Genomic DNA, 17,830 nt, shown 5'->3' with positions numbered 1-17,830 from the left:
TCCTAATCCGATTCCAACTAGAAATTCAGAAAAAATACTAATTTATGCAATGGAGGGATTCAAAAATTTTCTTTCACAACCAACGATTCAAATGATTCAAGATAACTTAGTAACCATAAGTACAATAATAAATGATCTGACTAAAGTTTGTCGCCATTCGCCACACGACATTTCAATCTCCCAGAAAATAGGTAAATCCAATCCAAGTCCTAATCCGTTCTGAAAAAGATGTCTGAACCAAATCCAATCCAAATCCGACAAAACTTCACAAATCCTGTTTTTTCAAAACCTAATCCTAATCCATGCTCATCTCTGGTGTTTGGCGCATGACTTTTCAACTCTTGATCGGGGAAGAAATTTTCAATAGCCTGGTATTTATTCTTTTGGTTAGCAAAGTATGACATCACCGTGTCTATTCCGTTATGTTTCTAATATATTCATTGAGCCGATAGATCCGCCAGTTCCGCAATTTAGTATTTAGAATGTATTTGGAGTGAGACACACATTCGCTATAGAGAATATCTCTGTTTTGCTATTTCGATCACATTATTCTTCGTAACTGCTGGTCGTATAGCTGTAGGCATGGTCATGGAATCCGATATTATGGAGAAGACAATATTGAGGCCACTCGCGAAAGATCCGTACGTAGATTTGACGCAATACAGGGATCAACACTTCAAGGGAACAAAGAAGGACCAAGAGAAGGCATTGTTGACTACTTGCACGCTGTACGTCGGGAACTTGTCTTACTACACTACGGAGGAACAAATCTACGAGCTCTTCGGGAAATGTGGAGATATTAAACGGGTTGTTATGGGTCTCGACAAATTCAAGAAAACCCCCTGCGGTTTCTGCTTCGTTGAGTATGTTTCAAACATTTACATGTTGATGCATCGAGCATCATCGCCTATTTCACTCTAAATGTGATCATCAGTGATTTAATTTAGGCATACCAAGTCTGAACTATTGACGTATTTTTTAAAAATCCTATGTTTGCTCCACATGTAACTTGTGGTGCCACGGGCCTATTCTAACAGATACTATAGACGAGATGATGCCGCCAACGCCATTCGCTATATCAATGGAACCAGACTTGATGACCGTGTTGTACGAACAGATTGGGACGCAGGCTTTAAAGAAGGAAGGCAATTTGGACGGGGAAAATCTGGCGGTCAAGTGAGTATTACAAGTAGTAAATACTACTGCTAATGTGGTAATGGCCTGAATCAATATTCAATGCAACCCTGTTTGGAATCGGCGTCCTGTGCTCACACTATATTTTATTTTTTAATTATTTTTTATTAAATTACTTCAACTTGGAAAATCATCGCTGCTCACCTGATATATCAGGCAAAAAGGCCAGCGATTCCAATCAGGAATGCAACCCCAGGTTGGAATCCCGGTACGTTTAGCGGTATATCTTTGGTGTGCCAAGACGGTTCTCAGCGTCACACCTGTGTGTAGTCAGTATAATCTTTGCTGTGCACGAGACACCGATTCCATATTGGATGTAACCATTGTCATTTAGGCTATACTGGTAACTGATTCTATTTTTGAAAATATTACCGATTTGTAGCGTCATGCAGGCTTGTAATGACGCGACTCGAGTCAATTTATGTATTATTAAATTGATTTATTAAATTAATATATTGAAATTATTTAAGTGAGATTGACTTGTGACTTGGTCACAACCTTGGCGTCAGGCGCGAATCCTGAATATATGCACCCTGCAAATTTGAAACCAGCGACCTCCGATTGACTATGAAAAGTATAGGCTACCATACATAAACAAAATCTACTTTTAAACACTAGAATACTTTAATCTTCATTTTCTACTCCCACTTCCGTAGTATTGACTGTGTTGTAGATCGCTGTAGAACTGTACATCACACTTGAGTGCAAACATTGACTACTTTTGATCATTTCTGCCGTCAACCACACCAGCAGTCCAGGGTTGTAACCAAGTCACAAGTCAATCTCGCTTTTATAGTTTTGACTCGAGTCATTTTCAATTCACCACTGAGTCAGGTCCGAGTCCAATCGGCGAGCGGAGGGTATAGTCTTGAGTCATCGTGTTATGACTCGAGTCCAAGTCATTGTGTTGACTGCTCAGTTTCGAGTTGAAGTCTTGTTGAGCCAACTTTTTATAACTCTGTTTGGTGATAACGAATGGTTCGCATTTATAATATACCAATTTTTCTCACTTGTAGCAGTTTCTGGTCGCATTTTCAAGTTCCAGTACCAATAGACGAAATCCCAATAGTGTGGTTACTTCACTATACTTCGAAATTACAATGAAATGTTGTTCTTGGCAGTCTGAGTCTCGAGTCATATGACTTGGTTCGAGTCATGCGCAATGACTCGAGTCAAGTCGAGTCATTACAATCCTTTTAAGTAGTCTGTTCTCTGCAGTTTCAACACTTGTTTCCTCATCTCTGTTTCAGGTGCGTGACGAATACCGATCTGACTACGACCCAGGACGCGGTGGGTTCGGTGTCAGGGCGCAGTTGAAGCAAAAGACACCAAAATTCAACCCCAAAAACTGATAGCCGACAGAGAAATGAAACTCGTATCACTTCCGCAGGCCGCTCAGATGTTATTTGTCGACATCGTTTCGCTATGAGATAGAAGAACTTGCAATATTCTTCTAGCACGGCCGATGACTTTTTATGGATTCGGCCACACGTGCGCAAATCTAGAATTGCATCGAGGACAGACAGTGTGTACGTTTTGATACTCTTTGAAATAAATGACCGACTTCGCGCAGCAGGGCGACTGTATTTCGTGTTCAAGCGACCTTTATGAATTTGAAGAATGATCACCCACAATTTTAGAATACTAGGATCAATGCACCATTTGTACATACTTTATACATTCGCTGATTATACCCACCAGTTGGCAGTACAGTCGAGTATTCACAGCTGTACAAGCAGTGACGTCCAGGGTTGTAACAACTCGAATCATTTGTAAATGGAGACTCGAAAAGTCATTTCGTTGTAACTTCAAAGAATGGTAAGCTACCACAATATTGGTATTTAGTCTATCAGTACTGCTGTTTGTATAATAGAGCCAGAGACCGTGTGAAGTGAGGAAAGATAGCATATTATGAATACCTCTTGAGAATATCAGTGAACACAATGACTTGAACGTGAAAATGACTGCAGTCAAAACTGTAAAGTAGAATTTACTGGTGAATTGGTTACAACAACCCTGGTGACGACTTGGTTGCAGAAGTTATCAAGTTCTTCACAAGCTTTATTCACTTGGTTAAAATAATAACCAAAAATGCAATAAGCATACATGAAGGTTGGAGTTATCAGAGTTCTTCTATGAAGAATTTAATAGGAGTTCAATCAACCTACAGCTCAGGGCACGACTGTTTCCAGATCGTAAATTGGTAGAAATCAATGTCATGCTCAAAATCTGCAGGTGAGGAATTACGATCTTCTCCCCCTGATCTTGTGATACACAGGGTTGTAATCACTTGAGTCACGATTTCTGATGACTCGACTTGAGTCATTTTTTTCAAAATACGGAAATGACTCGACGCGAGTCAATCTGTCCATTGACTCGAGTCATTGCGCATGACTCCAGCCAAGTCACAACTCAGACGGCCAAGACCGACATTTCATTGTAATTTCGAAGAATTGTCAAGTAACCGCCCTGTTGGGATTTCGTCTGTTCGTACTGGTAGGCCTACTTGAAAATGCAACCGGAAACTGGTAAAGGTGAGGAGAATTAGTATATTATAATTGCCAAGCATTCAATATAAACATAGTTATAAAAAGTGGGTTTAACAAGACTTTATTTAACGAGAAACTGAGCAGTCAACATAACGACTTGGACTCGAGTCATAATACCATGACCCAGACTCGATCCTTTGCTCGACTTTGGACTCGGTGGTGAATTGAGAATGACTCGAGTCAAAACTAAAGAAGTTAGATTGAGTTGTGACAACTCTGGTGATACGCACTAAACCTCGTCGAAAGTGATGTCGTTACGTCTAAACTGCGGGTATACTAACACTAGGGTTACCATATTTTGGGAATCTGAACAGGACACTTTTTACAAATTTTCAGACTTACAAGACAGGAGTGAAATCCGGAAAAATTGGTTAATTCATAAAGAGCTTGTAGTCGGCTGGCTAAAGAAAAAAGGTCATCTTTCCAACTCGACTCCCACTGAATACGAATCCTTCCAGAGAAAATAAGGTAACCCTAACGGACACACACCTTACTTGTCCTATCATTGCATGCAACTAACAAAAATGATTAACGGGCAACGAAGGAATTCCATCGACAAAATATCGAGAGAAGTCATATCCAAGTCACTGAACTACTGACAACATACTGAAAAATCACGAATCGAATAATAAATCTGTTTATTACACAGAAAACGCGGCGATAAATTAGCGACGGTCCGTCTTCCCGACTCCCCTCTTGCCCGAATAAAGATGCCGAGGTTTCTTCTCGTGGATGTGACGATCGGACTCTCCCGCTTTGCCCTGCCTGATCATCTTGCGCTGAGCTGTCTTCGCGAGCTTCTTCGCCTTGGCCATCATCTGAGGTTAGAAATGCATAAGGTCAAAACAGTCATCGCAGGTACTGGAGCGCGAAGAAGCAGTAGGCCGTAGCGCAAGCACGAAAAACCGATTCGCGCACTTCCGAAAAAGTAGCACCAAGTTTCCGACACCGACTGCACGTACGATAAACGGCAGTATTTCTCCACAAGTTGACACACAAACCTTCGGGTCTCTTATGCCGCTGTCGTCTCGCGTCCTAGACTTGCTCCTGGACTGTGACCGCGTGGTGGAAGTGTCCATGGCAGACGGGTCTCTCTTTCTCTTCAGTCCGCGCGTTTTACTTCGAGATCGGAAATGACCCTGCGAGAAATAAGCGTATAATCACATGATACAAAGAAATTATATTCGCCCACTCCACTCGAATCGTAGCAAGTAATACTCTGTTTGAATTCGAGTACTCGAACTATTGTGCCCAGCCCTATCTGTAACATACTGGGCTATTGCTATAATTCACCGCACAGAATCGATGCAAACTAACGCAAAATTGAATTTACAAAAACTCGCATACGTAAAAATAAAGTAGAAGCTTGAAAACACCATTCAAAGTCATATTTTGTGATACGATTGTAGATATACAATGTTTTTTCTAATTCCATATTAGTTGCTGACGATGACCGCTGAAAATATTCGGATTTATGAACGTATTATTAAATTCGATAATAAAGTCATGCACCTCCAAGAAGCTCAACACCAAAGTAGTAAAGATAGGGAAACAATATTGTACGAATATCTCGTCACCAAATATCGCTGCGAGTATCACTACCAGTGCTACTGATTGAAGTCGACACGTCAGCAGATACACGAAGAATGAACGGCGACAATACCTGTCGCCCTCTCAAATCAACACCCAGCTCTCCCATTTTCTTTTCGATTTCTCCAGCTGTCTTATTCGTCGAAGTCACTTTTCTGGTAACTTGCGGCTTTTCAACCTGCAACGACAAACGCTGGAATGTTTTCTTCTACCATTCAACAACAACTGTCGATAAATCACACCGAAGAAGCGGCATTAGAACCGTGCAAGCAAGTAAAATTCAAGTGTTTAAGGCAACTCTGCAAACAACAAATGTAAGAGCAAAGCAAAGCAAGTTCAGGACAGACATGGACAACTAGGAAATTTTGGTAATCTAATTTCTGGTAAGGACTGTATCGTACGGAACAAACCAAGCTCGACAGTCGACGTACAGACATTTGTCATTTTCGTGCTGATGAGAACGAAACCTGATTTGATATGAAGTGAACATGATTTTCGTCGTATTTCTTCCAATTTTAAATTCAATACCATTACCATTGACGAATTCGGTAATTCTAATCATAACTTAGTTTGAAAAAATGTAGCTGTCATCATATTGCCAATCTCATTTGGTAAAGCCAAAAAATGTTCTAGTTGTCTTAACTCCGGTTCATGATGCGTATATCTGATAACAATCTCAGCTATCGATCCACAATCTCAGCTATCGATCCACATGCTCATCACAAACCCGATATCAGTTGCAAGTTCTCGTCACAGCGCATGCTACTCGTGGACAAATCGTAAAACATATAAATAAACGAGAAATCATGCTGAAGAAATACAGACAGAGGTGGTCAAGATTAGTCGCGGAAAGTTAGGTTTACCCTATTTTGCGATCTGGAAAAGTGGGCACTTTCTACAAATCACAAAACTCATGAAATCGGGTGATTTGAAAATTTTGACCGGAAACAATGTCGCGTTGAGCAAGAAAGGTCATTTCCTTAAACTCGACTCCCGGAAGACCAGGTCCAACATAAATTTTTAGTGATCCTCGCCGTCCAAATAGTGATATCGCGTCATTTATGGCGTTTTTCAGTTGTGCCTGTGCAGTAGGGCGGTTCAAAAATAACCTTTTTTCCTGAATCTTGCTGGTTACTTGATTAAATCGTTAGGTTGCCTCAAAAAACGACGCACACCAAATTTGAATTCATTCCAACCAATATTCGCGGATTTCGTAGAGTTTGAAAATTTTTAATTTGCCTAAAAATGCAAAAAAAAAAATTTTTCAAATTTTTATGCCAACCCCATGAAATTGTTGCGCTGTCTTCAAAAACGATGCAAAACAAATTTGACTCAATTCGAAGCCGTAGAAGTGGAGTTATTTCAGTTTTTCTTTGATAATTCTGGGATTATCCTTGATTGAGGGATCATCCCAGAATTATCATCAAAAAACTTGAATAACTCCGCTTCTGCAGCTTGGAATTGAGTCAAATTTGTTTTCCATCGTTTTTGAAGACAGCGCAACAATTTCATATGGATCGAGGGAAAATTGGAAAAAATTTTTTTTTTGCATTTTCAGGCAAATTAAAAATTTTCAAACTCTACGAAATCCGCGAATATTGGTTGGAATGAATTCAAATTTGGTGTGCGTCGTTTTTTGAGGCAACCTAACGATTTAATCAAGTAACCAGCAAGATTCAGGAAAAAAGGTTATTTTTGAACCGCCCTACTGTGCAGCCGCGTGGCTGTCGAAGCTACGAGGACAAATAGCCACAAAGAAGGTCACTTGGATATCCTAGGAGGATAATTGTGATATCTTGAAAAAGGATGACAAATCACCCTAAAGAAAGCGGCTTGACGAAGTGTGACACTTCAAATCAATGAAAGTTTCGAAAAAAAAAATCATCATGATACAGGGAATGGTATTAAGTACAGTTGCTATAACGACTTCACTTGTTAAAGTGAGGTAGACACACCCCAAAACCACTGTCTACTTTTTAAAATCCAGAAAGCAAGCAGTTTTGCCTAAAAACTAGAAATGCAATTTTCAACTGGCCCCGCGTACCATATCTACTTGGAATTAAAAGTCGTAAGTTTTGCGCAAGAAATTGGCAAGCTGAAGTGAGAGTAGCCAAACATATCCACTCGAGCAAGCAGTACAAGGTGGCCAACGCTAATCAAGAACTCTTTCAAGAGTAAAGCAGTCTATTGACTGCCCACCTCCGAGTACAGAACTGCATGCAACCGGAAAACGAGAAAAATCTATAAAAGATATGCGGTGCGGAAGCGTTACCGTTCGCTTTGCGTGACCCTCGATCATTCGCAGTTTCTTCTTTTCGCGAATCCTCGCGGCCAGCTGTCGAATCTCTTTGGTTTCCTCATCCTCAGAAGACTAGATATACAGAAAAGTATTCGAATTGAGAATAGTCAACACGGCAATGAATATGGATACAATGTGGTTACGCAGGTAGAAAAACAAAACGTTTGCAGGACCAAACAGCATGTCCCTAGATTCGTTAGTACACAGGTCTAATGCCTAGAGAAAAGACGGCCCTTGACTCATCCCTCAAAGCCTGAATCGGAACAGGCAATGACTATGAACTCTGCCATTGACAAATATTCAAAGATTCATACTATTTGTGCAGAAATTTACCAACAAGACGATGGATTTCGCTTCAGCGAGACACGTTTATTTATGTGCCTTGGAGTCGACTTCTATCAAACTACACAAACCTAGTGTATGGCATCAAAAATAGTTCGCGTACAATCTAAAAATTGTACATCGAGCTGAAGCCATCTGTCCGCCCTCGTTATTCAAATTTCATCCCGGAGATTGTTGGCATGCAAAGCACTTTTCAATTCTCTACCAATGCTACAGAGATGAGCACGGGTCAGGATTTGAGAAAACCGTATTTTGGAAATTTGAGGGATTAGGATTGGATTTACCTAAGTCTCGTGACGAGCTGCGACAAAATTTCACGTCGTAACAAAGTTACTTCATGTACTTTGACACTCATATGGCGTTTTCTATCTTTTTACAGATTTAGAGGCATAACATGTAGGCTTTTCAAGTCGGTGGTTCTCAAACTGGGGGCGTGGAAGCGTCTGAAGGGGGGGGGGGGGAGCGCTAAGCCACAGTGAACTGACATTTTTTTTTGAGAATTCTCTCGTCTACGGCCATAACACCCAATGCCATCAAACTATCCGTTGGGATTGCAAACATTCTGATTGCTCCCTTCGGTATCTTGTGATATCACGGCAGGCTGGGGTGAAATTTTTCACTATCATAAAGGGGGCGTGCCGGTTTCAAACCCGCTTTCTGCAATGCTAATGATTACCCTGAATGTGTCCGCCGAAAATGGTTTGATTTTGATCGCTATGTTATTCTTTGGAATAGCGAAATAGCGTCAAAGCGAGCAAAGTAGCCCACCTCGTCGTTATCGTAAAGTCCGGCTTCTTCTCTCTCCTCTTCTTCCTTCTCCAAGGCCTTCAACTTGTGCATGATCTCGGGATCGATGAAGTCCGCGATATTGTGACCCTCCCAAATCTCTGGCAGCACGTCTTCCTTCTCTTCCGGATTCTTGAGATCCCACCATTCTGCAGGCGGCAGAAAAAAATACAAAATAAAATTCCCGACAAATTCGACTCGAATTCGATAATTCTAGCTGTCTAATTGCACTAGTTGAAGCGAAATGTGGGTAATCTAATTCTAATCAAATTTGCGGAATGTTTTATGCTCTTGGTTTGAATTTTAATCCAATGTTTGCTTATCCTGACAAGGCTACAGAACTGTGCAGCGCAGGGGTTCCCAACCTGTGGGGCATGGCTGAGGCTTTTTCATGGGGGCCACAAAAAACTTCCGTAACAACAAAAGAAATAGAATAAAATTTCAATAGAACAGTCGAGCCGCAATGTTCAACATTTTTGACTAATTAGTTCATGAAACCAGAAAAGCTTAAAGTTAACTTTTGTTGTATTTGTTACTCTACATTTGGATTGACCTTATTTGGAAAAAACGTGCAACTGTTACTCTAATTCTAATCAAAATTGGAGGACCTGAAAATTTTGTCGAAGACTACTGGCATTTCGCTACTAAAATTAAAAATTCATTGCTGCTCAGCCAGTGTGCGTGGTAGACCCAAGGGTCAAGGGTGCATATGCGAAACATTTTGCCCATCCAAATTCAGTCTCTGTAACGGGCTGATATCGGGGAGCCAGATGAAACTGAAGCTGACGCACTCAGTTTATGACTATGGCTGGGCACAATGATTCGAGTGCTCGAACGTGAATCGAGTATTAATTTCAATGATTCGTGTCGAGTAGTAAAATACGATTTTTTCGAGTACTGAAATTATACGCTCCTCGCAACTGAAAGTTAATTTGCTAATGAGAATTATTGGTTTGATACTATATTTTCCACTGATGAAGCCATGAAACCTTGATTGGCCGAAGTATCGTTAATGTGACGGATAACAGGCATTAGGTTCTTCGTGGTGGCATAAAAGGTGCATATTTGAACTTTGACATAGTACCTTCTGTTGTGACATCATAATGAGTGATACTCGACTTGACTCAAAGCATTTTACGTGATTCAGAATCGAATCACTCAGGTCCTCGATTTTGCCCAGCCTATTTATGACCTGACAGGGGGGTGCATCGGTCAGAGCTACAACTTTGTAGGGCGCACCACTCCAAAAATAGGTCGAACAGCAGCGTTTTAGTTGTCCTAGTCTAAGGCAACATTCTCTTACTCTGCAAGTTGAGAATATACTCCTCCTCCATCGCGATCTCCAAATCTCGCTCCGTCTTTTTCGTTTTGGCCCCTCCTTCCGTGTCCATGGCGACCGGCTCGTCGCCAAGCAATGGGTCCAATTCCTCTCCGTTGGCTGCGGCGGCACGCCGGGCCAGGACGCTGGCCGGAATGCACGGAGGTCGGGCCTAAAATACAGCAAACCGGGGTGAAAAAAGTGTTAGGCTAAAACCATCGTCACTTGGCACGGGTCGCAACGCACACCCTCAAGATTGTTCTATATATATTAGGTAGATTGAGCAGAAGTGGACTACCTTTTTGACATTCACGGCCGCATTTCAGGACATAGTCGTAATGAGCTAGCTGGACACCAAATACCCATGTAAAGTGTCTGTTACGGGTGTAGGCTTACTATAAGCACCGAAGTCGCGAGTTATTTTCAGTTTCACTAATGAATTTCGTCATAAATATTAGTGTTTTATACATTTCTATCAAACATTTATCCTTTCTTAGTCAATGTGACCAGATTGACTTGTGAAGTTGATGGACGGGGGGGGGGGTGTTTTCAAAAATTTAGGGCAAGTTATAAATGATGATGCGTCTTCGGGTGGGCCAATTGTTATTAGTCACTTTGTTGCATGTCGTTATTTCTTGATCTCCCATCAGGATTGTCGGTATACTGAGGAGCACACAATTGCTAGTTCATATTTTAATATGGGGCGCTTCATTTTCCTCTGCTGTTCGAATCTGTACTGTGGGCGGTGATTGGAAAGGCCGCTACTATATATGAACATCCAAAAATGAATTCACATTGAATCGCGCGCAGCACGAAGAAAATTTCAAGATCAGTCAAAATCTCTCAAGAAATTCGAGAGTCAATTCGTAAATTCCAACTGCATGTCGACGGCGGCCAACACATACTGATTGAATTACGTGTCCACGGTCGCACAAATTTCCTTCTACGGCCGCAGGTTGGCCGCCCCTGCCCCGACATTGAGTAATGAAAAAGGTTCAGCGGTTCTGAAGACGATCGATGCAAAATTTGATGAATTCGATATTATCGTGACAATCTGCACTCAGGCCTATCGATCCAGTAAATATAATCCTCATCATTTCTGAGATTTACAAATTCATCATCGTGCAGACATCCACAAGGTATACAATGGAATAATATACATATTACTTTGAAATAAAGCCAAATATTTTCGGCTGACACTGTAGCCTACTATTTTTTAGATTATACAAGAACTCGTTCTGTCGACACAAACTAGGTTCGCAGATTTTGTATGCCAACAGCCGTATCAAAAAATATCGTTGCGGGAGAATAGAAGTAGCTAATGTCCATTTTGCAAATTTCAGGTTTCAAAAGTGGATCTCAAAATTTGAAAAAGTACATACTGTAAGCTACATTGATTCCACATAAAAATTCAATACTGGAAAAAAATGATCACCTTGTCGTCTCTGCGTGCCGGTTGAGCCACGCGCAGCCTGTTCAGAACGTTACCGACTTTCTTTCCTCTCATTTTCGCGCCAACGCGTTGCAGCAAGAGTTTGTCGCAAGCCGCCTCCCGCAACTCCATGATACCTTCGCCGGTAACTGTACCAAGCAAAATCCATTACACGTCACGTTAGGAAATTAATCAAAACAAAATCACAGTAATGCCACAAAAGATTTCCAGCGAATTAGGCATTAAAAATGTACTATCTTACTATTAAATATATATATAGAAATATTATATTAATAAATTCGAATCTTTCAGTGGATATTCTACGCTGTGTTCCAGAAAAAGCTACAGTTCAAGAGCACACCGACAGCTGCCGTTCTCGTGCTTATGAGAACGAACTCTGTTTTGATGTGAATTGAACTTGCTTTTTGTTGTATATTTCCTCCTAATTCAGGATTGAATTTATTTTCAAACTTTGGTGAATATAATAATTCTACTTATAATCTTAATTTGGAAGAAGCTGAGAATTTTTTATTGGTACAACTTTAGCCCGATGAAATGTTACCTGTACTAGTCCAAAAAACGGGCACGCCGCCCTCTTCAATATCTTGAAAAATTTTACTCGTTTCCGCGTTCAAATCTTCTTTCGAAATAATATCGATCTTGTTGGCCATCACAAAAAGTGGCTGAAAGACACAGAGAACTCGGCTCCAGCGTGGTTCAACAGCAATGCGTACACGACAGTATCTCGCGACGTGGCAAATGCACTCAGGCCTATCGATCCAAATGAAAACGAATCCTCATGTTTTGTTCGGATTTCATGAATCATCATCGTGCATCGCGAGTCATGAAGTAGCGATTAGGGCTGGGCTCAATGCTTCGAGTCGGGTAGTGAGACGTGATTTTTTCGAGTACTGAAATTATACGCTCCTTAGCACTAAGAGTTAAAGGGGCACTGCACTCTAAAAACGATGTTGTCTCAAATTGAAGGACATAGCGAAACCAAATTTGCAACATAGACTAACTTTTACTGCCAAGGCGTGTAGTGGAGAGGAGGCCAAGATGAGACATGCAATTTTTTCATAGAACAATTTTCTGATGGACAGATTCCTTCATTTATGTCATTCCCATATTGTCATTCTATAGTCCTACCATATTAACAGGGCAAACAGATTTGAGGATGGGTAGAAAAATGCTAAAAACTATACTTTCATAGTCTGTGTCAATTATGTGAATTTGTGTTTGTAAGGGCATACCGACCATAGTACTTCATATTATAAAACAAAATTACATTACTGGAGCTGGTAGAGTGCAATGTTAGCACCGCATGTTTGGTGTCTCATCTGGAACACTGTGTCTTATCTTACCCTCACCTGGGGGTAAGTTGAGACATTTGAGCAAGGATTTTCAAGGGCCAAGAAATCCAAAGTATGTTATTCAATGTAACTCAAGAGATAGTCATAAATAGTACACACAGGCATTCCATTGGTACCAAAATTATTCCTCAGAAGGCATTACTCTTTGAGTGGAGTTGAAATAGCAGAAAAGTGTCTCAACTTGGTCTCCTATCCCCTATAATTTCAGTACCCGAAAAACCATCTCTAACCACTACAGTCGAATCATCGTGGCCAGCCCTAGTCACAGACAGCTCACCTTATTAGCAAACAACGGCTTTATGTTGTTAAATAACTGTAGCTGAGCTTCCAGTGGCTGCCCGCACTGTTCGGAAATGTCCATCACGTAGATGACGGCCGATCGGAGATGAGCCAACGCGGTTATGGACAACATCTCGATGGTGTTACGTTCTTCCAGGGGATGGTCCAGAATGCCGGGAGTGTCGATGACTTGCCATCTGAGATACTTGTAATCCATGTGGCCGACGAATAACGACTTGGTGGTGAAGGCGTACGGTTGAACGTCGACTTCCGCTCTGGTGACCTGAGAAGGGGAAAAGGAATTGCTGCTGGGGATGTACGGGATCAGGTAATCCGATTCTTAATGTTAATTGTGAAATGCCTCTATGCCCTCATTTCAATTCATCCGTGATTCCTGGTTCTCCTGAGAACGCCACACGAGAACTGTGGAGTGCGAATGTTGTTGAATTCCGTTCAAATTCGGACTTGAATTCAATTCTAGTTTTTGGGAACTCCGTAATTTTAAATGCAATATAATTTGTTAAAACCTGTTTAGCTATAACTCTAAATGTAATCTAATTTAGAAAAGCTGTGAAGCCATTGGTCGAAAAAATACAAACTTATCCCGGAATGTAGAACTGGCAGAGTTTTCATTGCGATCGCATAAACGGTACATATTCTAGTTTCCTACATTATTCATGCTCGTATGACATTAAAAGAAGCGGCATTCGAATGCTCGCGCACAGCACTCGATTCGGAAGCGAGTCAATCAGGCGCTCAATTTTGCCCGGCCTTAATGAAGTCGAGGTATTTTTGTGAGAATCTGCACTCAGGCCTATCGATCCAGTAAAAATAGATCCTCATCATATCTCGGTTTTACTAAGTCATCATCGTGCAGACATGTTATGTAAATACGCTACAATACCATTTTAAACTGTGCCAGCCTTGAAACCTAGATTGGTCGGATCAGGCAAATTGCATTCATTGCGATCGCATAAATGGTACATATTTCAACAAATTTCCAAATCACTCATACCGTTTTGACGTCACCGTGTGCTAAATTACTTGAGCAATTCAATTGGAATTAGATCACCCTCACCTTATTAATTAAACTAGACTTCCCGACGTTAGGAAAGCCGCTAATCAGTAGCGTCCTCGTGTTGGGGTCGATGCTCGGCAATCGCGACATGTGCTGGCGGACTTCTTCTAAATACTCCAGGCTCTGCTTCTGTCGTTTCATTATGGTGCACATGCGTCCCAGCGCGGCCCTTTTCAGTTGCTTGCAGCGATAGAGCGAGTCTCCGTACTTCAGTAAGCGACCGTAGTCACGGCCCACACTAGAGAGAAATTATACGATTGCAAAACGCCTGATTAACCTGGATCAAGACATGAAACTTGGTGGCTTGGTCAACATTCAATTCATTAAAAAATAAGGACAGACCTTATGAATACGCGACAATGTAGTTTTGTATTGAACCAGATTATTTTCGACTGACGCTAGTAAAGAATTGGAAAGAACATTTGTTGTATGTCAACAATCATGTCACAAAGCATGACGTCGCCGGCATGAAATTTCGAACAATCGAGACAAAAGGGAGCGCTTAATCTTAGTGTACTATTTTCAGATGGTGCTCAAACTATACCTATAGGCACACACTTGGTTGGCGTAGTACTAGTTTCAAGATTGGTCTTTCACGAATAGTAGTCGGAAAACTCCAGGGTTAGGGTAAGAATTAATTTTGGGGTTAGGGTCAGGCGTTATGAGGCGCATGGCCGAGTGTCACATGCCAAAATGTTGCATGCTCAAATGTCGGGTGGATGATAAAATTATTAGGCTGTCTAAAAAGCAGTGAACACCGAATTTGGCTCGCAACCTGTAAAAGTATAGACAGTGTAAAAAATATTTCAAAGTTCACTGGCTATCTCATGAAATTGTTAAATATAATTGGAAATGAGCCAAATGTTTTTAAACCATGGGACAATTCATGGGATAGTCGATGAAATTTGAAAGAAAAATCGATATTTTTTCAGCACTGTGACAATGGATGTAGTGCTCACAAATGCAGCGAGAGACATCAGTTCTTTGCACCAATAAGCGATCTTACTTGTCGATAAGATGTTTGGCAGTGTTTATCTGACCGAGCGCCAACTTGTAGTGATCCTTGTCGTAGAGGACATTCATCAGATCAGCATAGAACGGATGCACGTCCTATAAAGAGAGAGAATCACAAGACTGAAACTATGCACATCAGCAGAATTCACGCCACAGTTTGCTCACTTCAAATATTGAAATTATTTTCATTGAAAGGAGTCGGGTTTCTAAAGCAGACTTGGAATAATAGATAATTGTAGTTGTTTAAATAAACTAATTAGAGAAAAATGCTAGAAATCTATCCCCTACCAAATTTTTTAAATGCACATGCACCTATGCTTTCATTTCACTTCTAATCGAATTTATGGTTTTCCTGAAAATGTTCCTGAAAATGCTAAGAACTGTATGGTGCAAAAGCGCAATATGAGTCAAACTTAGTGAACAGACGTTTGCTATTCTCATGCTTATCGGAAGGAACTTCGATTTGAACTGAACATATCGACGCAGTGGAAGCAAAGTAGCTTATGTCTGTTTCGCACATTTTGAGAAAATTAACTCAACGTGAAGTTTTCATCTTGTTTCAGCCATATATTGGCCCCGATTAACTTTGAAACACTGAGACCGACATAACCATGGCCAAGACATCACTAAAAGAAATTGAAAAATTTTTTCAAAAGTGTTTTTTTCAAATGAACCTTCAAAATTTGAAAACTGGATATAAGCTACTTTGATTCCACTGCGGCGATATGTTGTTAATATTGTCTTGACTTGAAGACAATCTCTGATTTTACGTGGAAATTTTGTGGAATTGCCCAACGCATTTGTTGTGCAATTATATAAGCTAAATGTGACAAGCCAGAGTGGAATCGGTGGCAACGGCACACGCAGTGTCACGCGAGCATTTATATCAGATCACGCCAATTAATGAATTATGCTGACGTCACAAAGCGATACCAGAGTTCAGATCCAAAATGAGACGCTTGCTTGCGCTTTACAGTGAACGCAAGCAAGAGTGGCATTTGTGCAACAGCGAATATACGGCGTAACCCTAGTCCGGCGTATACCAGGTCTATTTTAGCACGTTGTGTCGTTTCAATAAATACCGTAATTCAGTATAGAATCAGGGCACAAAATATTTCCGTCACACGGATGAAATTTTTAAATCACGCGAGAATTCCGTCTGTCACGCACAACATGTTGTCGAAAACAACCACCGATTCCAGTCTGGGTGACAAGTAATTATGAAAGCTTTACAGGGGAGACGGTTGGCGTCGTAGGACAAAATGTATCACTTCTCAATATACATTTTTCAACAAAATTGTATTATAGGCATTCTTGGAAAGTTACCTCAAGCTTGGGAAACTCCGTTAAAATCATCGCTAATCGATCATGATAGTTCTGTTGGGTGAATCGCACTTTTCGAAGATAAAATCCTCGTATCCGCGATATTGCGTAACTTTTATGGACGACAGTCGGCGTCTTTCGCTGGGTCTTCGATAGTGTTATGTCGATAAAGTCCTGATTAATAAAACATCATCAGCTCAAAACATTTGGAAACATTCGGAAAGAAAAATTTCAATATATATTCCACAACTGTATATATATACTTTCACATTTGAATATGTCATTTCAATCGAAATTATTGACTTTGACACAGTGTAAAATTGATTGCACGAAATATCATACCACAAACACCGTTTTATGTCTTCAAGAAAATTATGACATTGATCATCCAAAGAAGTTATCTGGTCGAAAGCCATAAGCATCAAGTAAGTGAGAGGTACAGCACTGGTACAGTCACTATCGTGAATCATAAAATATCGAAATCCATTTCAGAAAAATGTGTGCTTACTTGTGAAGTTGGAACGACCGTGATTTTTTTGAAATTGTAAAGAGACATCGCGCTATTCTCTCTCTTTCAAATATAGCAGAACTTCTAAACTGAGCGCGATATCATTCAGATCCCCTGCATAATCTCGTCGGCCACAGGTTGCGAAATATTGAACTGTACACGTGCGACACTTCAGATTCATTGTTGCGTGACGGTACTAAAGCGTGATTCGAAGGGCGCCCCTAAAATAGAGATGCAAACAACATCGTACTTGCTTTGACTATAGATAACTAACCTACCTACCGTAGGTTAGTTATTTATACTTTGACGCCGGTAAATTTTTGGTGTATAACCATTGCATTTGGGCCATTCCACAGAGATGAGCATGGATTAGGATTAGGTTTTGAAAAAACAGGATTTGTGAAATTTTGTCGGATTTGGATTGGATTTGGATTATACATTTTTTCCAGAACGGATTAGGATTTGAATTGAATTTAAGTATTTTCTGGAAGATTGAAATGTCGTGTGGCGAATGGCGACAAACTTTATTCAGATCAGTTATTAATGTACTTATGGTTACTAGGTTATCTTGAATCAAGTGAATCGTTGGCTGTGAAAGAAAATTTTCGAATCCCTCCATTGTATAAATTAGTTTTTTTCTGAATTTCCAGTTGGAATCGGATTAGGATTGGACATGGACTTGAACATGAAAAAGTTATGGATTAGGATTAGGATTTGGATTTGAAGGTTCGGATTTGGATTGGAT

General features: G+C 40.6%; 2 protein-coding genes across 2 annotated transcripts; one reads left to right on the top strand and one right to left on the bottom strand.

Annotated features, from left to right (window-relative positions):
- The first annotated feature begins 495 nt into the window (after positions 1-495).
- On the top strand, positions 496-2,769 carry LOC145432926 (nuclear cap-binding protein subunit 2-like). Its single transcript, XM_080309765.1, has 3 exons — positions 496-863; positions 1,038-1,176; positions 2,445-2,769. Exons 1-3 carry the CDS (start codon positions 583-585, stop codon positions 2,544-2,546), a joined length of 522 nt encoding a protein of 173 aa, XP_080165891.1. The 5' UTR covers positions 496-582; the 3' UTR covers positions 2,547-2,769.
- A 1,595-nt stretch (positions 2,770-4,364) lies between these two features.
- LOC145432916 (GTP-binding protein 4-like) lies at positions 4,365-17,263 on the bottom strand. The gene is made up of 13 exons (XM_080309750.1): positions 17,086-17,263; positions 16,581-16,751; positions 15,247-15,350; positions 14,241-14,478; positions 13,161-13,445; positions 12,073-12,193; positions 11,514-11,659; positions 10,064-10,250; positions 8,743-8,909; positions 7,606-7,704; positions 5,407-5,511; positions 4,745-4,882; positions 4,365-4,561 (listed from the first exon to the last, which is right to left on the bottom strand). Exons 1-13 carry the CDS (start codon positions 17,131-17,133, stop codon positions 4,409-4,411), a joined length of 1,962 nt encoding a protein of 653 aa, XP_080165876.1. The 5' UTR covers positions 17,134-17,263; the 3' UTR covers positions 4,365-4,408.
- Between the last annotated feature and the right edge of the window lie 567 nt (positions 17,264-17,830).

This window comes from Botryllus schlosseri, chromosome 2, assembly GCF_051294905.1.
Source record: "Botryllus schlosseri isolate E-star chromosome 2, Bs_hap1, whole genome shotgun sequence".
NCBI classification, from domain to species: Eukaryota; Metazoa; Chordata; class Ascidiacea; order Stolidobranchia; family Styelidae; genus Botryllus; species Botryllus schlosseri.
Note: the sequence above shows the minus strand (reverse complement) of the source record. Positions and strands in the feature narration are given on the sequence as shown.

What these genes read in the sequence shown, in the direction of transcription:
- LOC145432926 (XM_080309765.1), top strand. Translation starts at nt 583, where the DNA reads ATGGTCATGGAATCCGATATTATGGAGAAGACAATATTGAGGCCACTC. An exon ending in TGCGGTTTCTGCTTCGTTGA is followed by an intron (nt 864 to 1,037) that starts GTATGTTTCAAA and finishes CTATTCTAACAG; the next exon opens with ATACTATAGACGAGATGATG. An exon ending in GGGGAAAATCTGGCGGTCAA is followed by an intron (nt 1,177 to 2,444) that starts GTGAGTATTACA and finishes TCTCTGTTTCAG; the next exon opens with GTGCGTGACGAATACCGATC.
- LOC145432916 (XM_080309750.1), bottom strand. Translation starts at nt 17,133, where the DNA reads ATGTCTCTTTACAATTTCAAAAAAATCACGGTCGTTCCAACTTCACAA. An exon ending in AGCCGTTGTTTGCTAATAAG is followed by an intron (nt 12,194 to 13,160) that starts GTGAGCTGTCTG and finishes TGTGTCTTTCAG; the next exon opens with CCACTTTTTGTGATGGCCAA. An exon ending in AGGGTCACGCAAAGCGAACG is followed by an intron (nt 5,512 to 7,605) that starts GTAACGCTTCCG and finishes TTGTCGTTGCAG; the next exon opens with GTTGAAAAGCCGCAAGTTAC.